This window comes from Castor canadensis, chromosome 9, assembly GCF_047511655.1.
Source record: "Castor canadensis chromosome 9, mCasCan1.hap1v2, whole genome shotgun sequence".
Taxonomy (NCBI): domain Eukaryota; kingdom Metazoa; phylum Chordata; class Mammalia; order Rodentia; family Castoridae; genus Castor; species Castor canadensis.
The window spans coordinates 92,524,945-92,546,931 of NC_133394.1; the positions used below are offsets into that span (position 1 = coordinate 92,524,945).

Sequence of the window (21,987 nt, forward strand, 5' to 3'; positions counted from 1 at the left end):
TTTAAATTTCTGCTTTGGCCTTACTTTGATTACCCTTTCGTACTGAAGGACACTCCGTACTTTCTGTATAACAGACATTATCTAGCAGTCCATAGCTGAAAGAGGCATAATTGCCTGAACAAAAAGAACATGCAAGCATATTCTCTGCTTTCCTGGACTTAAGCCTCCTATTTCCTCATTTTTAACCTTCCTCTCTATTGTCTACTTATACCCAGTAGTCCCTGTGGTTTGACCCACTGACTTCTCCTGTCCTCTGAATGGTAACTCAAATACAGATTGTTTTCAGGCAATGGTGGGAAGCTGTGACTTAACTTCCAGCTCTTCTCTTTGGTCCTTCATTTTCTCAGGCATCAAAGGGCTGGAGAGGTCAAGGGAGCTGGCTCCAGTTTCAGCTAGATCACCAGCTTTGAGCAATTTGGCCCACAGAGCTACAACTCCCATTCTCCATCCGTAGAATGCAGTGATGCCAGCCAGCTCAGAGATGGAGCAAGGGTTGGTGAGCTCATAGCTGGAAACAACGACGTACCCAAGAACAAAGCAATATTATGAGGTCAAGTTCTGATTTTATGGCCCCTCAGTACCAAGGCTCACACTGTTTCTGGCTTTGCTGCATCTGTGATTTTGGCACATTACTTCAAGGAGGAATTCTGAATACGGAACATGCCTGGTCTTCTCAAGCATTCACTCCCATATTTAGAGTGGAGCTGGCACCACTAGGAACGCCGGGTGGCAACTGGCCGCTAATCAAACACTGCCAGTGTGAGCGAAGAACACCTGGTTTAGAGAAGCACTTCTACAGCACAGGGTTTCTGAAAGTGTCACTCAAAACTGGAGTCAATTAAACTTCAAGATTGAAAAGAATCATGTTTCAAAACGAGAAACCGATCTTTATGCTTAAAGATTCAGAAATTACAGATTACAGCTACAAGAAAAACCATACACACACAAAACCAAAGACATCCATGAATGTTCTTTTCCTGTATGGAGCATATGAGACAAATTCTTTAAGCAAGAATTGTTGGGGGTCTCTCTAGAAGAAAATCCCCTTTTAAATCTGCTTGCAATAATCTGTCCGCTGACAAAAATGGTAGCGATGAAACACAACAGAGCAGCTCACATCCAAAACAAACACTTATTTTCATAGCAGAATGAGAAATAGCAAAATCAATTCCAATAAAGTATAGATACCCATGATTATTCTGATACTATAATTTTCAAACATAAGAATAAATGGGCAGGGGTTATTTTTAAAAAGAATATTCATTAATTAAAAAGAAAAACTTCCAGAAATAAAAGTTATTTAGAGAAAAGATCATCTAACCCCAAATCAGAGCAAAAGTGCCTGGAAGGTGTACTCAATTGTACTCTATGTGCCAAGCAAGCACTTTCCATTTATTTCATGGAGACAGGAAGAGGAGAGAATCCTTGCCACTTCTCCCTGGTACCCCCCATGCAGGAGCACTGGCTAACAGGAAACAGGCCCAAGCAGCCCTTACTTACAAATTTTGTTGCTTTCTTGAGTTTTGGGTCCCAAGTCTAGAAAGCATCAGGGCCAGGCAGCCGCCCTTGCTCACCACCATGTCTGAAACAGGCCAGCAGCGAGATAGGTATGGAGAGGAGAGCAGCCCAGAGGGAAGAGGAAGAGGCGCTTACTCACCATCCACTCAGAGCTGGCACTGGTTATAACAACAGAACTCCCCCGGGTAGGCACACCTCCCAGCCACCTTGCTCATTGCCAATTTGCAGCAATCTCTCCGACTGTGGGCATGAAAGGGAAGAGAGCTGGGACGTGGGAAAATGGGCAACAGGCAGACAACAGGAAGAAACCCGTACCACACCTGAGAGGAACAGTCATTTTGGGTGGGCTTGGTGATACCAGGGGCGGTTCTTTGTAGAGTAGGTACTGGGAGTAGAACGTACATTTATTAGGTACTCAGTAAGGGGTTACTGTAGTTCTGTTGGGGGTTGTTCAGAATGTTCCCCTTTAAATAGAGCCAGTTGCCTGCTTAGGGGAACCAGTCAAAAATGGGAGTAGTTAAGGAAGTTTCTAGAACCCTCCTATGATCTGGCTGCTTCAAGAGTGCTGCCTCCAAATGTGTGTAGATGATGAGGTGTCTGTCTTCTCCAAAGCCCACTTCGATACATACACAGGTTACAGATCCATGACCAAATGCCTCTCCCTCCCCAGAAGGTGAGGTCACTTTTAGGATTTGCAAAAGCTTTATAAGTCATGAGAAACGCTCCCTTGATCTGATTCATGGAGGACTCATTCCCTAGGGTCAGCTCCAGGGTGGATGAGCAGATTGGAAGGGATCACTTCACTTCTCTTACTCTTGAATTTGATTTTGAAAGTTTGCTGCACTGCCTTATTCTTGAAGGCTATTGCTGAGCTTTGCAGATAGACTCGGGAGAAAACATGGGCTTTATGGATGAAACACACTAAAATTTTGAACTCACCTGCTCTCTTTGCATGCCACAAAATTAACCTTTAACTAGATCCTTTTTGTTGTTGGCTTTCTTTTGTGGTGTTGGGGAGAGAACCCAGGACTTCACAAATGCTAAGTGTGTACTTTACTATTGAGCTGCACACCAGTCCTAACTAGGTTTTTTTCAAAGAACATTCTGCCTAAAAATGCTTTTGATTTGTTAACACCTATGCCCAAACTAAAAAGGGAGGCACACCTTGGAAATAATCAGTCACCTAACATCTCCTGTAAATATCAATGGACAATTCATTTCTGGATTTTTTTTTTCTTACATTTAGTGCCATCTAAAAAATTAGTATGGACAAAAGCAGAGATTCAAGGCTTTATCTGTTGACTCACATCATAGGCTTGGCCACAACTGACCTCCCCCGGCAGACACCATCCTGAGTGTCTCAGCTACTCTACCTCACCTCCAATCCTGGTGTGAGTGGGTGGTGTTGTCTGTTGCCCCAGAGCCATCCAGAAACCACTCATTGCAACGATTCAGAGTCATTAAATGCTGCCAGGCCTGACCTCATGACCTGGGAGGGAAAGGCGTTTTGGGAGAGGCAATAGGCCCAGTTCCTTGCACACTCCCACTCAGGGCACTGTCCCAGACACAGCCAGGCTGGAGTCCTTGGCTTTGGTTCCTAATCCCTAGGCCTAGTGCCAAGGGTGTTTCCTTACAGCAAGCCATTGAAAAGTTTTGACTGAAGACATTCCCACAACTTCTGAAACTTAGATTCACCCTTAAAGCACACAGATTTATTGTCCTCAGAACAACCAATTTTCTACTTTCCTAATTTGTTGCTCCTTTAGCAAGTCTCTCATAGCCCAGTGGAGTCAGAGAGTATGAGGTTACCCTGAACATATACTTCTCAAAAGACTAAAGTTGCTGTCGATGTGGTTCAGTGGTAGAGCACTTGCCTTATACACATGAGGCTCTGAGTTTGATTTTCAGCACTGCCAAAATGTTTTTTTTTTTTTTTTCAATTTAAGTTTAAAAAATTAAAACAAAAATTTAAACATTGTAAAGGAAACACTGAACTTCATACAGGAAGAGGAGAAAAGGAGCTTGCAATATTAAGAGTAATTTCTCTGTATGTGAATCCTTGCCTTCCTCTATACAGAATGATTCTTCTATTCTCATTTTTGCTACCATACTTCCATTCTTGAATGTAAGGCTGGGGGGTGGGAGGGAAGGGACAGGCCCTCAGTCTTTATGCTTATAATAGACCTTGGAAAACAACAGGAAACCTAGTGTCTTTGCCTATTTAAGGTCTGGGTCTAAACTCTACAGGCTGACAAGCTATCCCTGTAATACGCCTGTTCTTTTTTCTTTTTGGTAAACCCCTAGTTATTTAAAAGTGTATATTATAAGCTGTTTTTTTTCTTACCTAGGAATGAATTCTAAGACCATCGCTATTGGGCAATCATAGGCAAAAGGGACAACTAGGCATGTTAGGAAAAGATTTTAAATTACTCACAGAAGCAGTTTCAGGGATGAAGTAAAAGGCTACTTCTAAGTCCCTACCTGTATTTTATGTGAAAGTGGCTATGCAGAATGGCCATTAAATAATTATTTGTCCCTTAAAGTAATTTGCTTTCTCTTGGGTTCCTTATGGTTGGGATATTTATTAAATAGGTATATTTCTGTGTTGTGAAGTCTGCCCATTTTCTTTCCTTTCTTTTTTTTCATTGTGACATTTACATATGTGCTTACAATGTATATTAAGTTCACCCCCTCCATCATTCTCCCTCCCCCACTTCTGAGAACAATTTCATCAGGTTTCATTGTTCTATTTTCATGTACACATACAAAGTACATATACCATACTCACCCTTCTTCACCCTCTATTTACTCTCCCCTTCTCACTGGGACTCATCCCCAGATAGATCCTATTTTATTTTACTTTCCTGGCCTTCATTTTTTAAAGTGTATATTGATTGTTAAATGGGATTTTGCCATACATGTATATTACATATATATACACATACACACATATATGTATTATAATTTAATCACTTACTCTATCACCATTTTGTTATGCCATCTTCATGCACAGATGCAATATATTTCCATATTATTCACTCCCTATTATTTTCTTTTCCTTCCCCAGTCTCCTGCTATTTCAATCATGTTCTCTCTCTCATTCATTATTATATATGTATAGTCATGTCTGTATTTGTGTATTCATTTCTTTTAGCTCTAGCTTCCACATATGAGGGAAAACATGTGACCTTTGTCCTTCTGAGCCTGGCTTACTTTGCTCAACACGATCATCTCCAGTTCCATCCAATTTCCTGCAAACAACAAATCTTATTCTAATTTAGGCTGAATAATGCTCCATACAGCATACATGACACATTTTCTTAATCCATTCATCACATGTACTGCCCAAGCTTTTAAAATAGCTGAGTATTTCTTCAAATATATGCCACATGGCACTTCGAACAAAGTAATGAAGAACAAACATCTTGAAATTTTAGAATTTCTATAGACAAAAACAAGCTTCTAATAAAATAAAGGAGGGACATCAGTTACACATTCTGCCCATTTATCAGCTATGCTTAGGGCAAAGTTCTCAGGTATTGGAAAGTGTTCCCAAGCACCAGGTAAGAGATTGATTTGGCAACATAAGAAATGAGTAGTCCAATTTTGGTTGTGAAATCCTACAACCAAGAGAATTTGTTGGAGGAAAACTTTGACTAGAGGAACCATGGTGAATGCCTACAGGTCATATACAGGACAAGGGTGACATCACTTCTGCCAAGTGATATCTCAGGATTGACTGACAGCATAGATCAAATGCCAGCAGGTCCCTGGAGTTCTGTGGTATACTTCTACGAACTCTAATGATCCAGGGGACTGTGTATCTCCAGTTGCTCCTGTGGTGCAAGAACGACAGAGATGCTCTGAATGCCTATGGTTACTCTGTGTAAGGAACTCATGAGAATATGGACGGAAAAGATCTTTGAGGGTTTCCCAGGAGTGACTCTGATAAAAGTCCAAGGCTGAGTACCTGTAAAAGAATAGCAGTGTTCCCCATTTTCCTAGTTCTTTGAGACCTAATTTAGGCAACGTAGAGGACCTTTGAGAGAGTCACGGTTTCCTAAGAGTCATATTTCTAGAATTTCAGAGCCCAGATGACAGGTCTGTCTCTGTATCAAGATGTAAAAATGAGTATTTTCATCAAGGGATGAAGCTACTGTATTGTATGTAGCCAGGTTGTGTCAGGTCCCCAAATAAAGACAAAAGCAATAGGTATCCTAGGAGAAGAGGCTCCACTTTCTTTTTCGATTAGGGAAAGTTATAATCCCCAACATATGGTTAATTGGTGAGTGAACCTTGAGTTAGCACAGGCTGGTGCTGCTGTGGAATAGCCATATTGATGAGAAGACTGTCAAAGGCAGCATGATCAAGATGGTGCATTGAGGGTTACTAAGAGTTCTATCTTTGGCTTGACCACTTTAAACACATCTAATTGCAGTCTTCCATGGTAGTTTTGATGACAGAAATCTTAAGATTAGAATATTAGATCAGTAAGAATAGGGTTTGGAAGCTAGCCATGGTGGCTCAAGCCTGTAATCCTCGCTACTTGGGAGGTGAGATTGGGAGGATTGTGGTTTGAGGACAGCTCAAGCAAAAAGTTCATGAGGCACCCTCCTGGCCCCCACCATCTTAACCAATGGTTGGGCTTGGTGGCCCTCACCTGTCATTCCAGCTATGTGGAGAGGCACAAATAGGAGGATGGCAGCCATTAAGCAAGACCCTATCTCAAAAATAACCAATGCACAAAGGTCTGAAGGTGTAGTTCAAGTGGTAGAGCACCTGCCCAGCAAGCACAAGGCCCTGAGTTCAACCACCAGGACTGCCTCCCAAAAAAAGAAGAGGGTTTGTTTCCCCAATTCCTGCTGTATTATCAGCATTTAGAATAATGCCTGACACATAGTTGGTGCTCAATAAGTCATTGTGGGATTAAATACAATGATGCTACTGCTAGAATTAATGGATAGTCAAGTTGTTCTCTAGAAAGGGTGTGGAATGATCACAAAATTCAATACCTTCCTCTCTCTCAAAGCCATATGAACATTTTTTCAGCTTATATCATATAATATGCAATTTTTTAAAAAATGGAAAATAAAGTTAGCCTATGAAGAACAAGTTAACATTCACATGTATGAAATACAATTGGAGATTGACCTTAATCATGAGGAATTTGAGGATGCTTTCTCTTTTTGCAACACTGCAGATGAAGAGCTTAGAATTTGATGCATGATAAACCTAATGAGGCTTCTAACTCCTCTAGCCACTCATTAGCTGCCAGGAAATGGTCATTGTTACTTAATTATAAGATGAAACTAACCATTGAGAAATGCTGAAAGTGATCTGATTGGCCAATATACCAGGACTAATTCCACAAACATGCCCTCGACATACCAATTAAAGCTGCATCACCCATGATAAAATGCTGCATGCTTGTGGCTGTGTTCTATGTTGTCATTTTCAGATTAGAACAACAAAAACAATTCCAGTCTAGGGCACTTCCCCAGCACTAAGGACTGAGGCCTTTCCAACTTAGAGGATGAGGTATCTTCTTACCAACTTATTATTCTTCAGGAAATGCCCTTTATTTTCACTTTGACCTCACCCAGAAGAAGAGGCAGTCTTAAAGATGATAAAGGCTACCCATCAGTCATTGGTTTTCATAGTTGTCAGGTAGAAAAATTCCAAAAAAATCTTTCCAAAAGGGTAATGTATATACGTGAAGTTTTCACTTTGATTTTGAGTTAAAATGGGTAATGGGAGAGAATACTGAGTAATATCCAGAGCTAGCATTCTATCAGTGCAGCCTCTATTGGCATATAGGTTTAAAAAAAAATTACCAATAAGGGCTTTCCAGAATAAGCATTTCATTTCTAGTTCAATGCATTATCACTGTATTCAGTTCTGCTGAAATGTCTTCTGTATTTCCTTTCTGGAGTCGCCCTTCCACTTGGCAGGGGTTTAAGGATATTGTGTTGATTGAGACCAGGATACTGACCTCCCAGAGTGCCTCAGCTCCAGTCTCATCACTGCCATTTAAGCTTGGTATTTGGGTGAAAAGAAAGACTGAAAACTAAAATTTTTTGCTAAACCCAGGGACTCCCCCTAACTTAAGTACAAGGTATACTACAAAATTTCAATTTTAAATTATCAGAGGCTTATCAGAAAGGGATCACAACAGCTCCTATCTCTGAAGAACTGTGAAGAATAAATGAATGAGTCCTAAGTGCTCTATAAAAGGTGAGTCTTAATTTTATTGCTTTTTGTTATATTTGAGGGGAGGAGCTGCAGGGCACAGACCCAAGAAACTAGTGTCAAAGAATGGTTGAGCAACTGGACACAGAAGATCAAGTTTCCCGGGAATGTGTATCTAACTCACCACTTAGAGCCTAAGACTTTGGAATCTGTAACAATACTGCTTGTAGTCCTTTGTCATTTCTAAATTTCTAGCTGAAACAGTGTCAGAAACCACCAATGGGAATAAATTGTCTGCACTTGCCTCCACTTTGTCAGCTCTCATTCTCTCTTCAACCCACTGCAGCTCAGTTTTCATCCCCACCCTTCCCAGTTGCCTTCATCTTGCCAAGGTCAGTATTCACCTCCTGGGACTCCCTCAGTAGCAGCATTCGTCACAGCTGTCATCCCTTCTTCTTGAAACACTTCCTTTTCTTGAGTCTCACAAGACTGATGCCTCCTGAGCTGTCCTTCCCTCTCCCAACTCACTGTTTTTTCTAAATAGCCAAGTCCACCTGCTCCCAAGGCTGATGTGCCCCAGGACATACTCTTCTTGTCATTCCTCTTCCATACTTACACTCTCTCCTCAGGTGACTGATTCCGGCCTTAGGACCTTAAATATTATGTTGGTGACTCACAACTTTATCTTTCAGCTGTCCCCCTTGGATTCTGTACTTACCTAGTCATTTGATTAGTGTATCTACAATAGAACTTGGTTCTACTCCCCCGCCCTTATACACATACTTCTAAATTTGCCCTTCTCTACTTTTCCCCATCTTAATGCATGGTCCTATTATCCTCCAAATTGTTCAAACAAAACCTAGTATCTCCTTCATTATTCTTTCTATTAGCCCTTTTGCTCCACTCACCTGTAGATAGGTTGCTTTTACCAGCCCCAACTCTCATCAGTTCAGTTATCTGTCTTGCTGCCATTCCAGAGCAAGCAATCTCTACCTCCTTGGGTTACTGCGATAGCTTCCCAGCTGGTCACCCTCCCTGCTCCTGCTCTTGACCTCACACGCTGTGTTTCTCAGGGAGGGATCTCAGCTGGGCGTTCGTGGCTCACGCCTATAATCCCAGCTACTCAGGATGCAGAGGATCACAGTTCAAAGCCAGCCCAGGCAAACAGTTCCATGAGACCCAATCTCAAAAAAACTCATCACAAAAATGGGCTGATGGAATGACTCAAGGTGAAGGCCCTGCGTTCAAGCCCCTGTACTGAAAAAAAGCAACAAAGGGGGGATCTCAGTGTCATTTCAAAGAAACAAACGTGATAATATTATTTCCTTGCTTAAAAGCCTCCAAGGTTCTCATGCTACACTTAGAATATAATTTGGCTCCTTCTTCGGGTCCATGAGGCCCTACGTGATACAGCCTGTCTGCCTGCACACTAAACCTCAGTCATACTGGCTTCTTTTCATTTCCTTGACATTCTAAGATTGCTCCCACATCAGGGCCTTGTCCTTGATTTTCCCTGCTGCCAGGAATGTCCCATGCTCCAGGTGGCTGGTTACCTCTTATAGGTTTCAGTTTAAAAGTCATCCATCCTTCTTTAACCTACCTACTAACACAGCTCACTCAGTCTCTCTCTATTCCATGACTCCTGTTCTATTTTCCTCATAGATTTTTTTGCTATCTGAAATTATTTTCTTCACTCATTCACCTATTTATGTCTGCATGCCCCCTGGAGTATGCAAGATCCGTGAAAATAAATACCTCTTCTATTATATTTACCACTGTATTCCCTTGCCTATCATACATTGGGTACTCCTTAAAGATCTGTTGAATGAGTTAATTATCCCTAAGTATAATAGCAGTTTGCAAATTTACATAATGGCCCATTGGAACTCAATAGCTAAATCCAAATATTTCACCAACAGCTAAAAAAAGGACAACTGTGGGCAAACTGATGCAGAGAATATATCTGACTACCATCTATAGGGAAATAAAAATTATGTCCAATTCTATGTTCTTTTAGCCTTTTATAGCTTCTCCTCTCCTCATCATCAAGAATCAGCAAAAGCTGGTGGCAGAGATACTCACACCATCTTCCTTTTCTTTCCTCCTCTAGTTTCCTGGTCTAACAGGAAAAGAATCATTTTACTGTGACTGGCTGGATGAAAAAAATAATTCCTCCTGCGCTCCAGTTTCCCCTAAGCCAGTGGTCACTCCCTGACTCAACCAAAACCAGTCCTGAGCAACTCAGAAGGCTCCATCCAACTCTTCCTTTGAGAGCAGAGCTGCTAAACTTCACAGCTTTCTACAATGAGAGATGTGAGTGTCAAAACCAAGGCAAAAGACAGCAACACTACCCAGATTTTTGCTCTGAAAGAAACAATTGGTGGCAGAAATGATCTCTGACTTTACCTCTCTGCTATCACCTTTCCTGCTCCCTCTAAGGAAATTGCACATATGGCAGGTAGTACAATGAAGAGAGAAGCTGTGAGGCAGGACTACTCTGGACTCTGCTGGCACCATTTACTGTCATTTTGGGCAAGTCATTTGATTTCTCTGGGCCTGGTTTCTTTATTTGTACAATGAATACATGATGTGGAAATGTGTTGAATCCAGTAAACACAAAACATTTAAATTAACTAGTACGGCTAGTTATGGGCAGTGGTGTGTTAAAATAGAAGGCAAGATTGGACTGAGTCCTATGTCATTGGCTACAACTTGTAGAATTGGGACTTCCAGAGATTAGTGACTTCCAATGGGACATTTCATGGTTCATATACATTCTGAGGATTCCATAATTCATATCTCCAGCACAGTTTCCACTCCCAAACTCGATTCATATACCAAACTGCTTTAGTAACATCTTCCTCTGATGATAACAGTTATATCCAATTTAAAATTGACAATGTCCCATGTTTAAGTTCTCCATCACAGTTGATGGCAATTCCATCCTTTTGGCGATCAAGCCTAAATCCTCAACTCCCCTCTTTCTTTGCCCCCACATTTAATCTTCCAGCAGATACTATGATTTCAATCTTCAAAATCAATCTGGAGCCCAAAAGCATTTGCCCACGTCCAGTGCTATGATCCAGGCCCAAGTCATGACCATCTCTCCTTGATTACTGCTACAGTGTTCTCATCGGAATCCCCTTCACTCTTGCCTCCCACCTCCAGTCTTCTCAAAGCCAGAGTGATTCTCCTGATACATAAGTAAATTATGCCAACTCTTTGCTCATAACCTTGCAATATTTCCTCATTTCACTCAGAGTAAATGCTAGTCCTTACAATGGTCTGCAAGTTCTCCTATGACCCACCCACCTATGATGGGTGGTCTCTGATCTGGTCAGCTACTGTTCTCCCTTCTCACTCTGTGCCAGCTGTGGGGGCTGCCTTACTCTTTCAAACATTCTGGCATGCTCCTGCTATAATATAAGGTCTTTGCATATACAGCTCCCTTCAGTTGAGTCCCCACAACTACTTCCCCGCCCCCGTCACTTTTGTATTGAGGCTTACCCTCACTTCTCTACTTGAAATCACAGGCTTTGTGGGTAATATCTGGAAGATAGCTGGTTTTCTTAGCAGCTGACTTTCAGCAGACATTCTCCTTAAATTTTGGTCACCTTCCTCATCAAGTACAGAACACAATCTCTACCCAGTAGGTATGTCATATCTACAAGACATGAAACTGTTTTGTTTTGATTTTTTTAAAAAATAACATTAGAACTAATTTGACCACAAGTCTCTGAAGAAATGACTGATGGATTGTGTCTTATTCTGAGAAATAAAACCACAGTTCTGGGTAGTCTGTCTAGGGCCCTGGTTCTTACCACTTCTCAAACTTCACAGGGACTCTGGCCTCACCTCCTGCAGGCTGCTCTTCTAAGGCTTCTGGATTTATCTCCTGGACTAGCCTGGAAGTTGGAAGAAAGTCTGAGAAAAGTTTCAGAGAGAAAAGGTCTGTATTAGCATCCATTTGGCATAGCTGTATATCATAGCTATTTGGGGTTAGATAACATTTTTTAAAAAGTTGAGGCCAGTAATTTCTCATCCAGAAAATTCAAATTATCTTGGAATGCTGAAGCTAAAAGGTAACTTATACAGCCACTGTCATTTGGATACTCTTTAGGTATCCTGGGGAGACAATAGGAGATATTGTACCATATAAGCTGGGAGTCTGACATACAATACTTCTGCTCACCTTGTACAATTTGAGGGTACCTGAATTATCAAACAAGGCTGACGGAGGAATAATAAATAGTGTAATATTATCATACCGAGGTTAATGAAGGAATAATAGGTTATTAAGGGCAACAATTAAAAATCATATGTTATTATTACTTTCAATTCAGAAAAATACTGAAATTTATTACAGATCACATTAAAAAAATTTTGTTACAAATGTGCCAAGTCTTACCTGGCTTTAATTCAAATGAGATTTCTTACTTATTCCATACTAGTTCAGATGTTGGCAGACTGATTCATTTTGGACATTTCTTCAAAAATTTTGAAGTATAGCATACTTTTTTTTTATTCCCAATTGTGCTTTATTTTTAAACATACTTTTTAAAGTACCAGGATAACCACTCTTTAGAAAACAGTGACAGAGCAGGGCGTGGGTGGCGCATGCCTGAAATCTTAGCTACTTGGAGGTTGAGATCTGGTGGATTGCAGTTCTAGGCCAGCCCAGGCAAATTGTTTGCAAGATCCCATCTCCAAAATAACCAAAGCAAAATGGACTGGAGGTGTAGCTCCAGTGGTAGAACAGAATACCTGTTTTGCAAGCATGAAGCCCTGAGTTCAAACTCTAGTTCCACCAAAAAAAAAAAAAAAAAAAAAAAAAAACAAGAAAACTGTGGCAGAGGAGAGTCACATGGCTCCCATTTTGATGTGGAGAGGTAATTGCCACTGCTGGAAATTCTCATGCCCCTCACCCACCCTTGGAAACTGAACAACAAAACAGGACTCAGGGTCTTCTGAAATTACTCAGGCTGGAGCAAATGTTCGTACTTCATCTCCCAGGAAACGCTGAAACTTCCCAAGAATGAAGTGACAGGAGCAAAGCAGGCATGTGAGTGGACCCGGGAGCTATAATGGACTGTCTGTCGCAGACAACAGACGTTTCAGTGTCAAAGCCACAAGACCAAGGGCAGGCACATAGCCTTGGGAAGAAAAACTTGTAGAGGCAAACACAAGACAGAGATCACAGACAGGTGGTCCTGGAGGACATGCAGCAGACTGAAATGTCGAATGCAGTCGTTTTTCACTCTGGCATTTTAATGAGAAATAAACGGGAAAGGTGAAGGTTTTATGATCATTTTATTCATGTGTGAAAAATACTGGGTAACTCTTACACTTGATCTTAGCCAGAAGACCCGGAAGTGATGGGTAAACTCTTTGAGAATGTCAATTTCTCTCTAATATAAATCAATATTTGAAAAATAATTGATTTAAAAAACTGAAATAAGCTATATTTAAAATGCAAACACATGAATCACAAATATTAACATACTGAGAGTTAAAATCAAAGATAAGAGTTTTTCTCAGAACTTTACCTAAACTTTCTCTACAGAACGCTTTAGAAAAAAAATGCAGAATCCTCAGTTATGGCAAATCTGACTGAACAAGAAATATATTTGCTCCTTTCTCCCTTCCCCCAAGATCTCCTATTTCAAATTCCAAGAGTTTTCTTTCAATTCCACACTCTCACCTCAAGTTGCTGAAAACCGCTTTTGTGCAAATCCAAAGCTAAACAGGAAAGAGGCAGCAAAGGATTTTGAGGTACAATAACCTTGAAGAAAAATAGTTCTGTATTGTGTTTGCTGGTCATGAAAAAATATGCTTCATTTAGGAATTTTCCATTGGATAATAACTTAAAATATCACCTTTCTTAAAGGAAACATTTTTGTAAATTTAGTAAGAAAAATATAGAATTTTCTTGCTAACTGCTTGAAGGCCAGGTCACAGATGCAACCTTAGTGCAGGATGGGTTCTGAGAGGCAGCTCAGTACTTTCTTTGGGCCCTCTGGCAATCAGCTTGGTAGCCAGTAGTCAGGTTTTATAAACTGTGAAGTGCCCAGGCAGACAGACTGGCTCTACAAGGTAATGTTTCCAATTTGACTCATGCTTATGGTCTTTGACCTTAAAAGTCATTCATGGTCCAAGTGCCATCAGACATTCTTAAAGGTACCACACTGAGCGATCAACTTAAACATTCAATCTTCGGTGACTTCTTGCCTTGCTGTCTACAGACTTGGGACAGCAAGAGATAAGTGGTATAGGGAAGGAGGAAGGAACAAGAAAGAATAGAAAAAAACAAGACTAAATACATTTCCTGAAGACAAAATATCCCCAACTTAAGAGTTACAAATAAGGTTAAAGGCATAACGTATGAGCTGTAAGGAGCACTTCCCCCTAAAATAAACAAATATATCACTGAAAGGGTAAACAGAGGTGAGCTATAAATCACAATTCTGCCTAATGCATTCTTCAAGTTTCTTTTCGAGAGCAAATGCTGGTGAGAAATGGACTTCCAGAAACCCAGGACTCAGAGATGGAAGGAAAGCTGAGGGAGTTGTTTTCCTTCAAGAGATAAGATCAACCCTGTCCTCTCTGGTAGTTTTAGTGGCTAATGTCCCTCTGTTGGACTCTACAAACCTGAGAAGGAAAAAAATCTTCTGCTTTTAGCCATCACCAATCAGCAATTTAAGCAAACATAGCATGAGGAATGATAAAAATATTCACAGCAGTCATCAAGATTTACCCTTACATCCAATGGTTTTCATTGGTGGATTTGGTTCACCATGGCTTCCTTTCCTCAGCAATGGAAAAAATATAATTTCCACATCCCATTTTTATTCCTTCTCACACCAAGTTTACTTGCATAAAGAGGGTTCTGAAAAGTGAGCTGCTTGTGAGAAATAGAATTAACTGAAAATCAAATAGAAACTTTGGTAGGCACACTATGGCAAATGGTTAAATATTTACCACATAAGAACCAGTTCATCGGAAAACAAACATGCAAGTGCCTGGCTCTGTTCCCTGCATCAGGAATTAAGAATGTTCCCTTGCTGAGAGCTGCCATTTTGTTGACATTCAGTAAAAGGTTTGGGTCCAGGAAGAGGGCAGAAGTGAACTACAGTTCTGCAAACCAGTCCCCTAACAGATGAGTTCATTCTGGTGGAGCTATCCCTTAGAATGACAACTTCACAAAGAAGTATCTAAAAAATAACAGCATAATTTTGATGTCAAGTTTAGGAGTGGACCTATGAACTCTCATTAATCTACTACCAATTGCCCCAAACTGAATAGGCTATCAAGAACGGAAGCAGGGCTGGTGGAGTGGCTCAAGTGGTAGAGCACCTGCCTACCTAGCAAACATGAGGCCCAGAGTTCCAACTTCTGGTTCCACCAAAAAAGAAAAAAAGAATGGAAGAAAATTCAAATTATATCAGACCCAAAGAAAATACCATAGCTATATTCTGGGACCTGTATCTCACTTAAGGTGGAAGGTTAAAAAAAAAAAAAAGAATGGGGAAGAAAAAAAATCAAGCTTCACTCAAACTGCTGTATAAATGAATAAACAACCTCCAGACTCAATATTCCAAGTTTGCTTTAGTGCAAAGATGATGGTCTGGGGATTAGAAAATAATTCTTAGTAGAAATCCTTCTTTCCACTGTTTAGGCTTTCTCTTGATGAGTGAAGTCAGTTCAACTTTCTCTAAAAGTTGACCCTAACACTGAGTGTTAGCTGATTGTCCTCAGTAGCTCCAGATGCAGGTGTCTGGAAGTCTGCTGATCACCTGAGTTTGTGCTTTGTAACTTCCTGGACTTGGTACTGACCATGGAGAGGCTCTCTAGAGTGCTGAGATGCCCTTCATGAAAGGAAGGCTGGTGGTTTTTTTCAGTTTTGATTTTTAAGTAGAAGGCAATAAAAGGCTCTTGGAGATGGAATAAAAAAAACAAAGGAAAATAACCAGAAACCCACTTGTCTGGACAAGTTTTGTTTTGATTTTTGAGACAAAGTATTGCTATACAGCCCAGGCTGGCCTCAAACTCACAATCCTCCTGTCTCAGCTTCCTGAGTGCTGGGGTTATAAGTGAGGGCCACTCCAGCTGCTCTGGGCTCTTTTCATAGGCATCGCTATGTACTTTTCCGTGCTTTTTTGAGGGCAGAATGTTCCGGGGCTTTGATGTAGGTCATCCAAGCCACTTCAGCTCAATAATGGGCCTGGTGAGGTGCTGTTCTCGGACTGACCCAGGGAAATGCGCCCTCTGCACTTTCATCTGCTTCTGAGATGGAAGGGACTGCTGAATGATTTAAGAGTCATTAAAGAGTGGGGAAGTGCCTCCACACTATGATGACAGACTGAGTTAAACAGGAAGTCAGCATGGGGTCTCCCAGTCTGGTGATCCCACACTCCCAGGTCCTCACTGCCTCTGGAGCTGGACATCTCCACAGAGCCCTTTGGCCTCTGCCTCCCCTTTCTCCTCTTCCATTTGCCAGCCCCCTGCCATCAGGGCTGGAGCTCATCCTTGTCCAAACTACTCCCCCACTGCCAAATCTGCCTGCCTCGCCTCAGCGTCCATCTGCTCCCTCACGGTTGGCATTGTTCCCTTCCTACTTTTGCTGTATTTTTACTTCCTGTGAGAGCAAATGTCTAAAGTTCTCATTTCTTGGCTGCTTCTGTTCCCTTCCACAAAGATCTCATCCCTTGGGTAGACATCCCCAGATCCACAATACACTTGGCTCCACGTTTCCAACTGCCTGCTGAACACCTTCACCATCCCAGCCCAACACCAAGATCACAAGATTTTCCCAAACAAGAGTTCCAAATCACTATACAGGTTCACAAGTCAGTGAGGTCACAAACATTTAGCTAGTGACCAAATAAATCCCTTTTGGTTTTTTATTATTGTTGGTGGTGGCATTTTGTTTTTCTGTTTCTGCTGCTAGGGATGGAACCCACAGCCTTTGCATGCTAACTGGTAGCTTTACCACTGAGCTATACTGCCAGCCCTCCCACTGTATTTTGAAGTCCTCTACGCCTGTTCTCCCCCTCCCCAATTCAATTGTTACTGCCACTCTGATTTTGGTCTTCACTTTCTTTCCTCTAAACTCGTACACGTCTGTCTTACAGCAAAAATATCAGCTCTCCCTCTCACTGCCATCCCTCCACAGTGTAAATCCCCAGTTTCCACTGAACTTCTGTCACCCTCCTCAGGTCTTCTCGTTTGCCTTTACACTTCCATAAAAAGAAATCATGGGACTAGAAGATCACAGGATTATTTAGTAATTGTGGAAATCTTAAGAACAGGCAAGTGCTTCTATGTTTACAAATTCTGCTATGATGTGGTTGAAAGTTTCACTGAACCTCTTCATGGGCAGACTGTACTCCCAAGACTGGGTCGGTGCACATAGACCTCATGTGCCATGTCCACAGCACAGTCATGCAGCACGTGTTGAGGGCTCAGTGGAGAATTTACCAGAGTAAGTCATCTTTCAAATATGATACAGGTGAAAAAGTCAAATTAGAGGCCCTCAATGCTATGTCAAAAAAAAGCTGATTATATTCTTCAAAAATGACTATTTGGTATGGTGGCACACACCTGTAATCCCAGCAATCAGGATGTTGAGGCAGGAGGATTGCAAATCCTAGGTCATCCTGGGCCACATTGCAAGTCCCTGTCTCAAAAAAAAAAATTTTTTTTTTTGTTTTTAATTTTTTGTTTCAGAAAGCTTGGTACTAGGAGCACTAAGAAAGACTAAAAAGGCATGATAACTAAATGTGACACCTGGCCTGGGACTAGATCCTGCACTGGAAGAAAAAAAATATGCTCTAAAGGACTTTATCAACTGGCAAAACTGAAATACAGAAGTAGATTAGATACAAGTATTATATCAATATTATAATTACTAGAGTCGATAATTATACTGTAACTAAGACAGAGAATGTTCTTATTGGTAGGAAATATACCCTGAAGAACTGAGACATAAAAGAGCAACACCATAACTTATCCCCAGGTGGTTTCAAAAGCAGTATCAACAGACAGCACATATAAAAAAGCAAATGGGGCCAGGTGCCAGTGGCTCACACCTGTAATCCTAGTTATTTGGGAAGCTGGGATCGGGAGGATCACAGGCAAGGCTGGCCTGGCCAAAAACGAGGCCCTATCTCCAAAATAACCAGAGCAAAAAAGAACTGGAGGTGTGGCTCAAGCAACAGAGTGACTGCCTCGAAAGGACAAAGCCCTAAGTTCAAACCCCAGTATCACACACACACACACATACACACACAAATCCACAAATGGTTGAAGTCATCTTTCTATAATGCTGTGAAGTAGCCATACATGAGCATAAGTCTATAAGGCTAAAGCCTGAAATATATCTGGTTGAAGTCAAAAGTAAATTCCCTTAGATTACAAAATGTTCTTTGCATGAGATATATCATCATTCTTCCGGTCTTCGTAATATCACCAGCTTGGATGGAGAAACATTTACTTAAAATATTTATACACCACTTAAACATCAACACATGTATTGTTTGAAGTAAATTCAATCTCTCTTCTGTTTTAAGACAGAGTCTTGCTATGAGGCCCAGGCTGGTCTTGAACTTGTGATCCTCCTGCCTCTGCCTCCTGATTGCCAGGATTATGAGTATGCGCCAGTTTTTTCTTCTTCTTCTTACCTTCCTGGATATTGAACTCAGAGCCTCAATCATGCAAGGCAAGCACTCTAGCACTTGAGTCATGACCCCAGTGCTTTTACTGCTCTACTTTGGTTATAAGATAGAGTCTCATGCTAACTTTGCCTGGGTTTGCTTCAAACCTTGATCCTCTTGTCTTCAGCTCCCAAGTAGCTGGGATTACAGGCATGAGCCAGCAGACCTGGCTACATAAATTCTTTGTGGACAAAACAAAGTAAAATTTAGTTCACCAGGTTAACTCTGAAAACACAGCTATTCATTTCGCTATGTAATGACAACCGTCATTGTTGATGCTTTGCTGTAGGTCGTGCTCGATTCTACTGTTGAATACATCCTCAACCTTCTTACTCATCCCCCAAATTCTGTGAGGGAGATACTATGCTGAACTCCATTCTACAGATGATGAAACAGGCACAGGGAGGTTAAATAATTTGCCAAGATTTAGTCTACAACAGGGCCAGGACACAGGGCCAGGTTCTTAGCCACTAGGTAAAATATAAACCACTGATTCAGTAGTGAGTTGACTTAAAAATACATATACACTTAATTTTGACCTCTGATAGACAAAGAAGCCAGATTAGTGAAGTTTTGGGGGTGGGGGTTGTCCTGGTTTTTAATTGTGGTAAAATGTACATAAAATAAAATTTCACTATATCACACAGACTGATCTCTAACTCCTGGGTTCAAGTGATCTTTCTGCTTTAGCCTCCCAAGTAGCTGGGACTATGGGAGTGTACCACCATGCCCTTGACTGTTTTTAAATACACAGTCAGCAGCATTAAGGACATCCCACTGGGTACAACCATCAGCATCACCCATCCACAGAACTCTTCATCTTGCAACACTGAAACTCTGTACCCATTAAACAACTTCTCATCCCCTGCCCCCAGCCCTGCAGCCATCATTCTACTTTCTACTTCTATGAGTTTGACTGCTCTGATGCCTTATATAACTGAAGTCACAAAATATTTGTCTTTTAGTAACTGGCTTATTACATTTAGAAAAATAGCCTCAAGGTTCACCCATGTTACAGCATGTAACAGAATTCCTTTCCTTTTTAAAGGCTGAATAATATTCCATTTTAAGTGTATTCCACATTCTATTTATCCATTCACCCATCAATTGGGTGCAATTGGGGTGCTTCCATTTTTATGCTATTGTGAATGACACTGCTACAAATACAGGAATACAAATCATAATGTTTTGTTTGTATGGATTTTCTTTTCCAGATGATTTTATTGTTGTATTGCAGTCCTTGGATGAACCCAAGGCTTCACACATGCTAAGCAAGTAAACCACTTCCCCAACTCCAAATGATTGTTTTTAAAGCATTATTTATTGGGTTGGGGATGTAACTCAGTACTAGAGTGTGTGCCTAGCATTCATGAGAAACTAGGTTCAATTCCTCACACTGAAAAAAATAAACAAAGAAAGATTCTAAGCCAGACTTTTGTAATCACAGAATCTTAGAATCTTAGGTTAGACAAGAAGAGGGATTTCATCTCAAGTAACTCCACTATGATGCTTGAATCTCAATCTCTCTCTCCTGTCTACTGGGTTTTGAACTCAGAGCTTCACACTTGCTAGGTAGGTGCTCTATGGCTTGATCCACACCTGTCTGGAACTCAATTCTCCAGATCTCAACCTCCTGCCCAGCTTACAATGACAGGTAAATGACACTGCACCAAGCTATTGGTTGAGATGGGGTCTTGCATTTGCCTGGGCTGGCCTTGATCCGTGATCCTCCTGATCTCAGCCTCCCAAGTAACTAGGATTACAGGTGTGAATCACAGGCACCTGGCTTTTGAATCTTAGAACAGCTGCCACCAAGTTGTTGTTCAACCATGACCCAAGGCCTTTTCTATTTTCAAACAATCTAACTGGTATAAAATTCTTCTGTAAGCCTGACTTCTACTCACTGGTCCTGATTCCGCCCTGTGGAGTTGAGCTCTTCTTTCAAGTTCTGGAAATCAGACAGAAGCCCTCTAGGTCTTCTCTGCTCTAAGATGTGATGACCGAGAAGCATGAGAAAGATCACCATGAGTTTCCATGGAGCAAAGGCTCTGACTTCCTCACTTGATGCACCATTCAACATGTTATTTTATTTTATTATTTGTAGTTCTAGGGATGGAACCCAGGGCCTCAAAAATACTAAACACATGCTCTACCCCTGAGGTACACCCCAGTCTCCACTGAAGCATTTTACACACATATCTGAACCCAGGGAGCACACTGTCCTTTGACCCTTTCACCTGATCAAAGCTCCAAATCCTAGCAAATATGCATGTGAGACACTTTCATGTTTTATAGAGCAGTGTCATTTGACTGGGGCAAGTGGCAGTAATTATCTGAAGGAGAGGTGCCTCCTGCATTTTGCACAGGGCAATCAGCACCATGATCAATCAGCACTAGATCAATGGGCTCCGGCCATGGGTGCCTTCCCAGTGGTTCCTTCCCTATACTCCTTCGCCTGACTCCAATGATGGATTTGTGCTCTGTCACTTCTGAAATTGTTGGCTGTAAAACAACTGCTAAGCAGCAGAATGATGATTCATTCTCAACCTCAAACAGCATGACAAGTGGGGTAAAGCACACAAGCTGCATTCCTCTAGAGGAATCACGCAGCATAAATCATTTGCTTCAAATTAGGACCGAAATTCCCCAGCAGGCCCCTTTCCCATCCCCTGGACAGGATAACTCAGGCAAAACTAAAAGCAACACAGTACTTCGAGGCTCGACAGCACTGATCCCGAATCCACTAGCTATGCTCTCATTGAAGGCAGGACTTGTACTACATACCCAATGAATGGACTGTTTGAGAAAAGGGGAGATCATGTTAAATACAGGCATCAAGAGTTGAGGTGTGTGATTTACTGTGGTCCCTTGCTTCTTGTATAGTTATTCTCCAGGCTGCCATTCTCAGCTAGTTTCTTTCTTTGCACCTTGATAAGGACAGGTGATCTCAGAGGGTAAGTAGGCATTTTTCTAGGGGTGGGAGGCACAGACCTTAACTCTCGAGAGAATGGCAAAGGAACACGGTGGCCCTACTCACAGTCCTGTCTTTAATGTCCTTGGTCAAGACTCAACCATCCACGAGCTTCTCTAAGCCCAGACTAGCATCTGTAACAGAATTTGTCTTACACGTAGATTTTGGTGGGTCTGCACTTAATCTGAGCATTTCATTACTTGGGATCATCTGCATAAAAATACAAATGTCTGGTCACACTGGGTCTGTATTCTTTAATAAGAACCTGCTGGAATTGAGAACTAGCTGCCACTTTTATATATAGATATAAATGTGTTAGCGTTCCATCACGACACAAACACCAGAGAAAAGGCTTTACCTTGGTTCACAGTTTGGGAGGTTCCAGCCTGGGACTCACTGGCCCCTTTGCTTTGGGCCTGTGGTGAAGCAACATGTTATGACAGAAGTTCATGGTGGGGCAAAATACTCACCTTATGCTGGGCACCAAAAAGAGGAAGAGACCAGGCTGCTACTATCCCCTTGAGGGTATTATATATATATAATATAATATATATGTTAATATATAATATTAATATAATATATTCCTTTATATATATA

General features: G+C 41.3%; 1 protein-coding gene across 14 annotated transcripts in view; it reads right to left on the bottom strand.

Moving 5' to 3' along the window:
- The window catches only part of Shroom3 (shroom family member 3), a 308,366-nt gene that overhangs the window by 118,520 nt on the left and 167,859 nt on the right, over window positions 1-21,987 (bottom strand). The window contains exon 1 of one of the 14 annotated variants that reach the window (XM_074041956.1): window positions 1,658-2,259. The exons of 10 other annotated variants lie outside the window; for them this stretch is intronic. Coding sequence is in view for 2 of the 4 variants with exons in the window: in XM_074041947.1 (XP_073898048.1) it covers window positions 1,501-1,580 (80 nt within the window). In the remaining 2 variants the exon portion in view is untranslated. 3 more of the 14 variants (XM_074041947.1, XM_074041950.1, XM_074041949.1) reach the window with 3 other exon arrangements.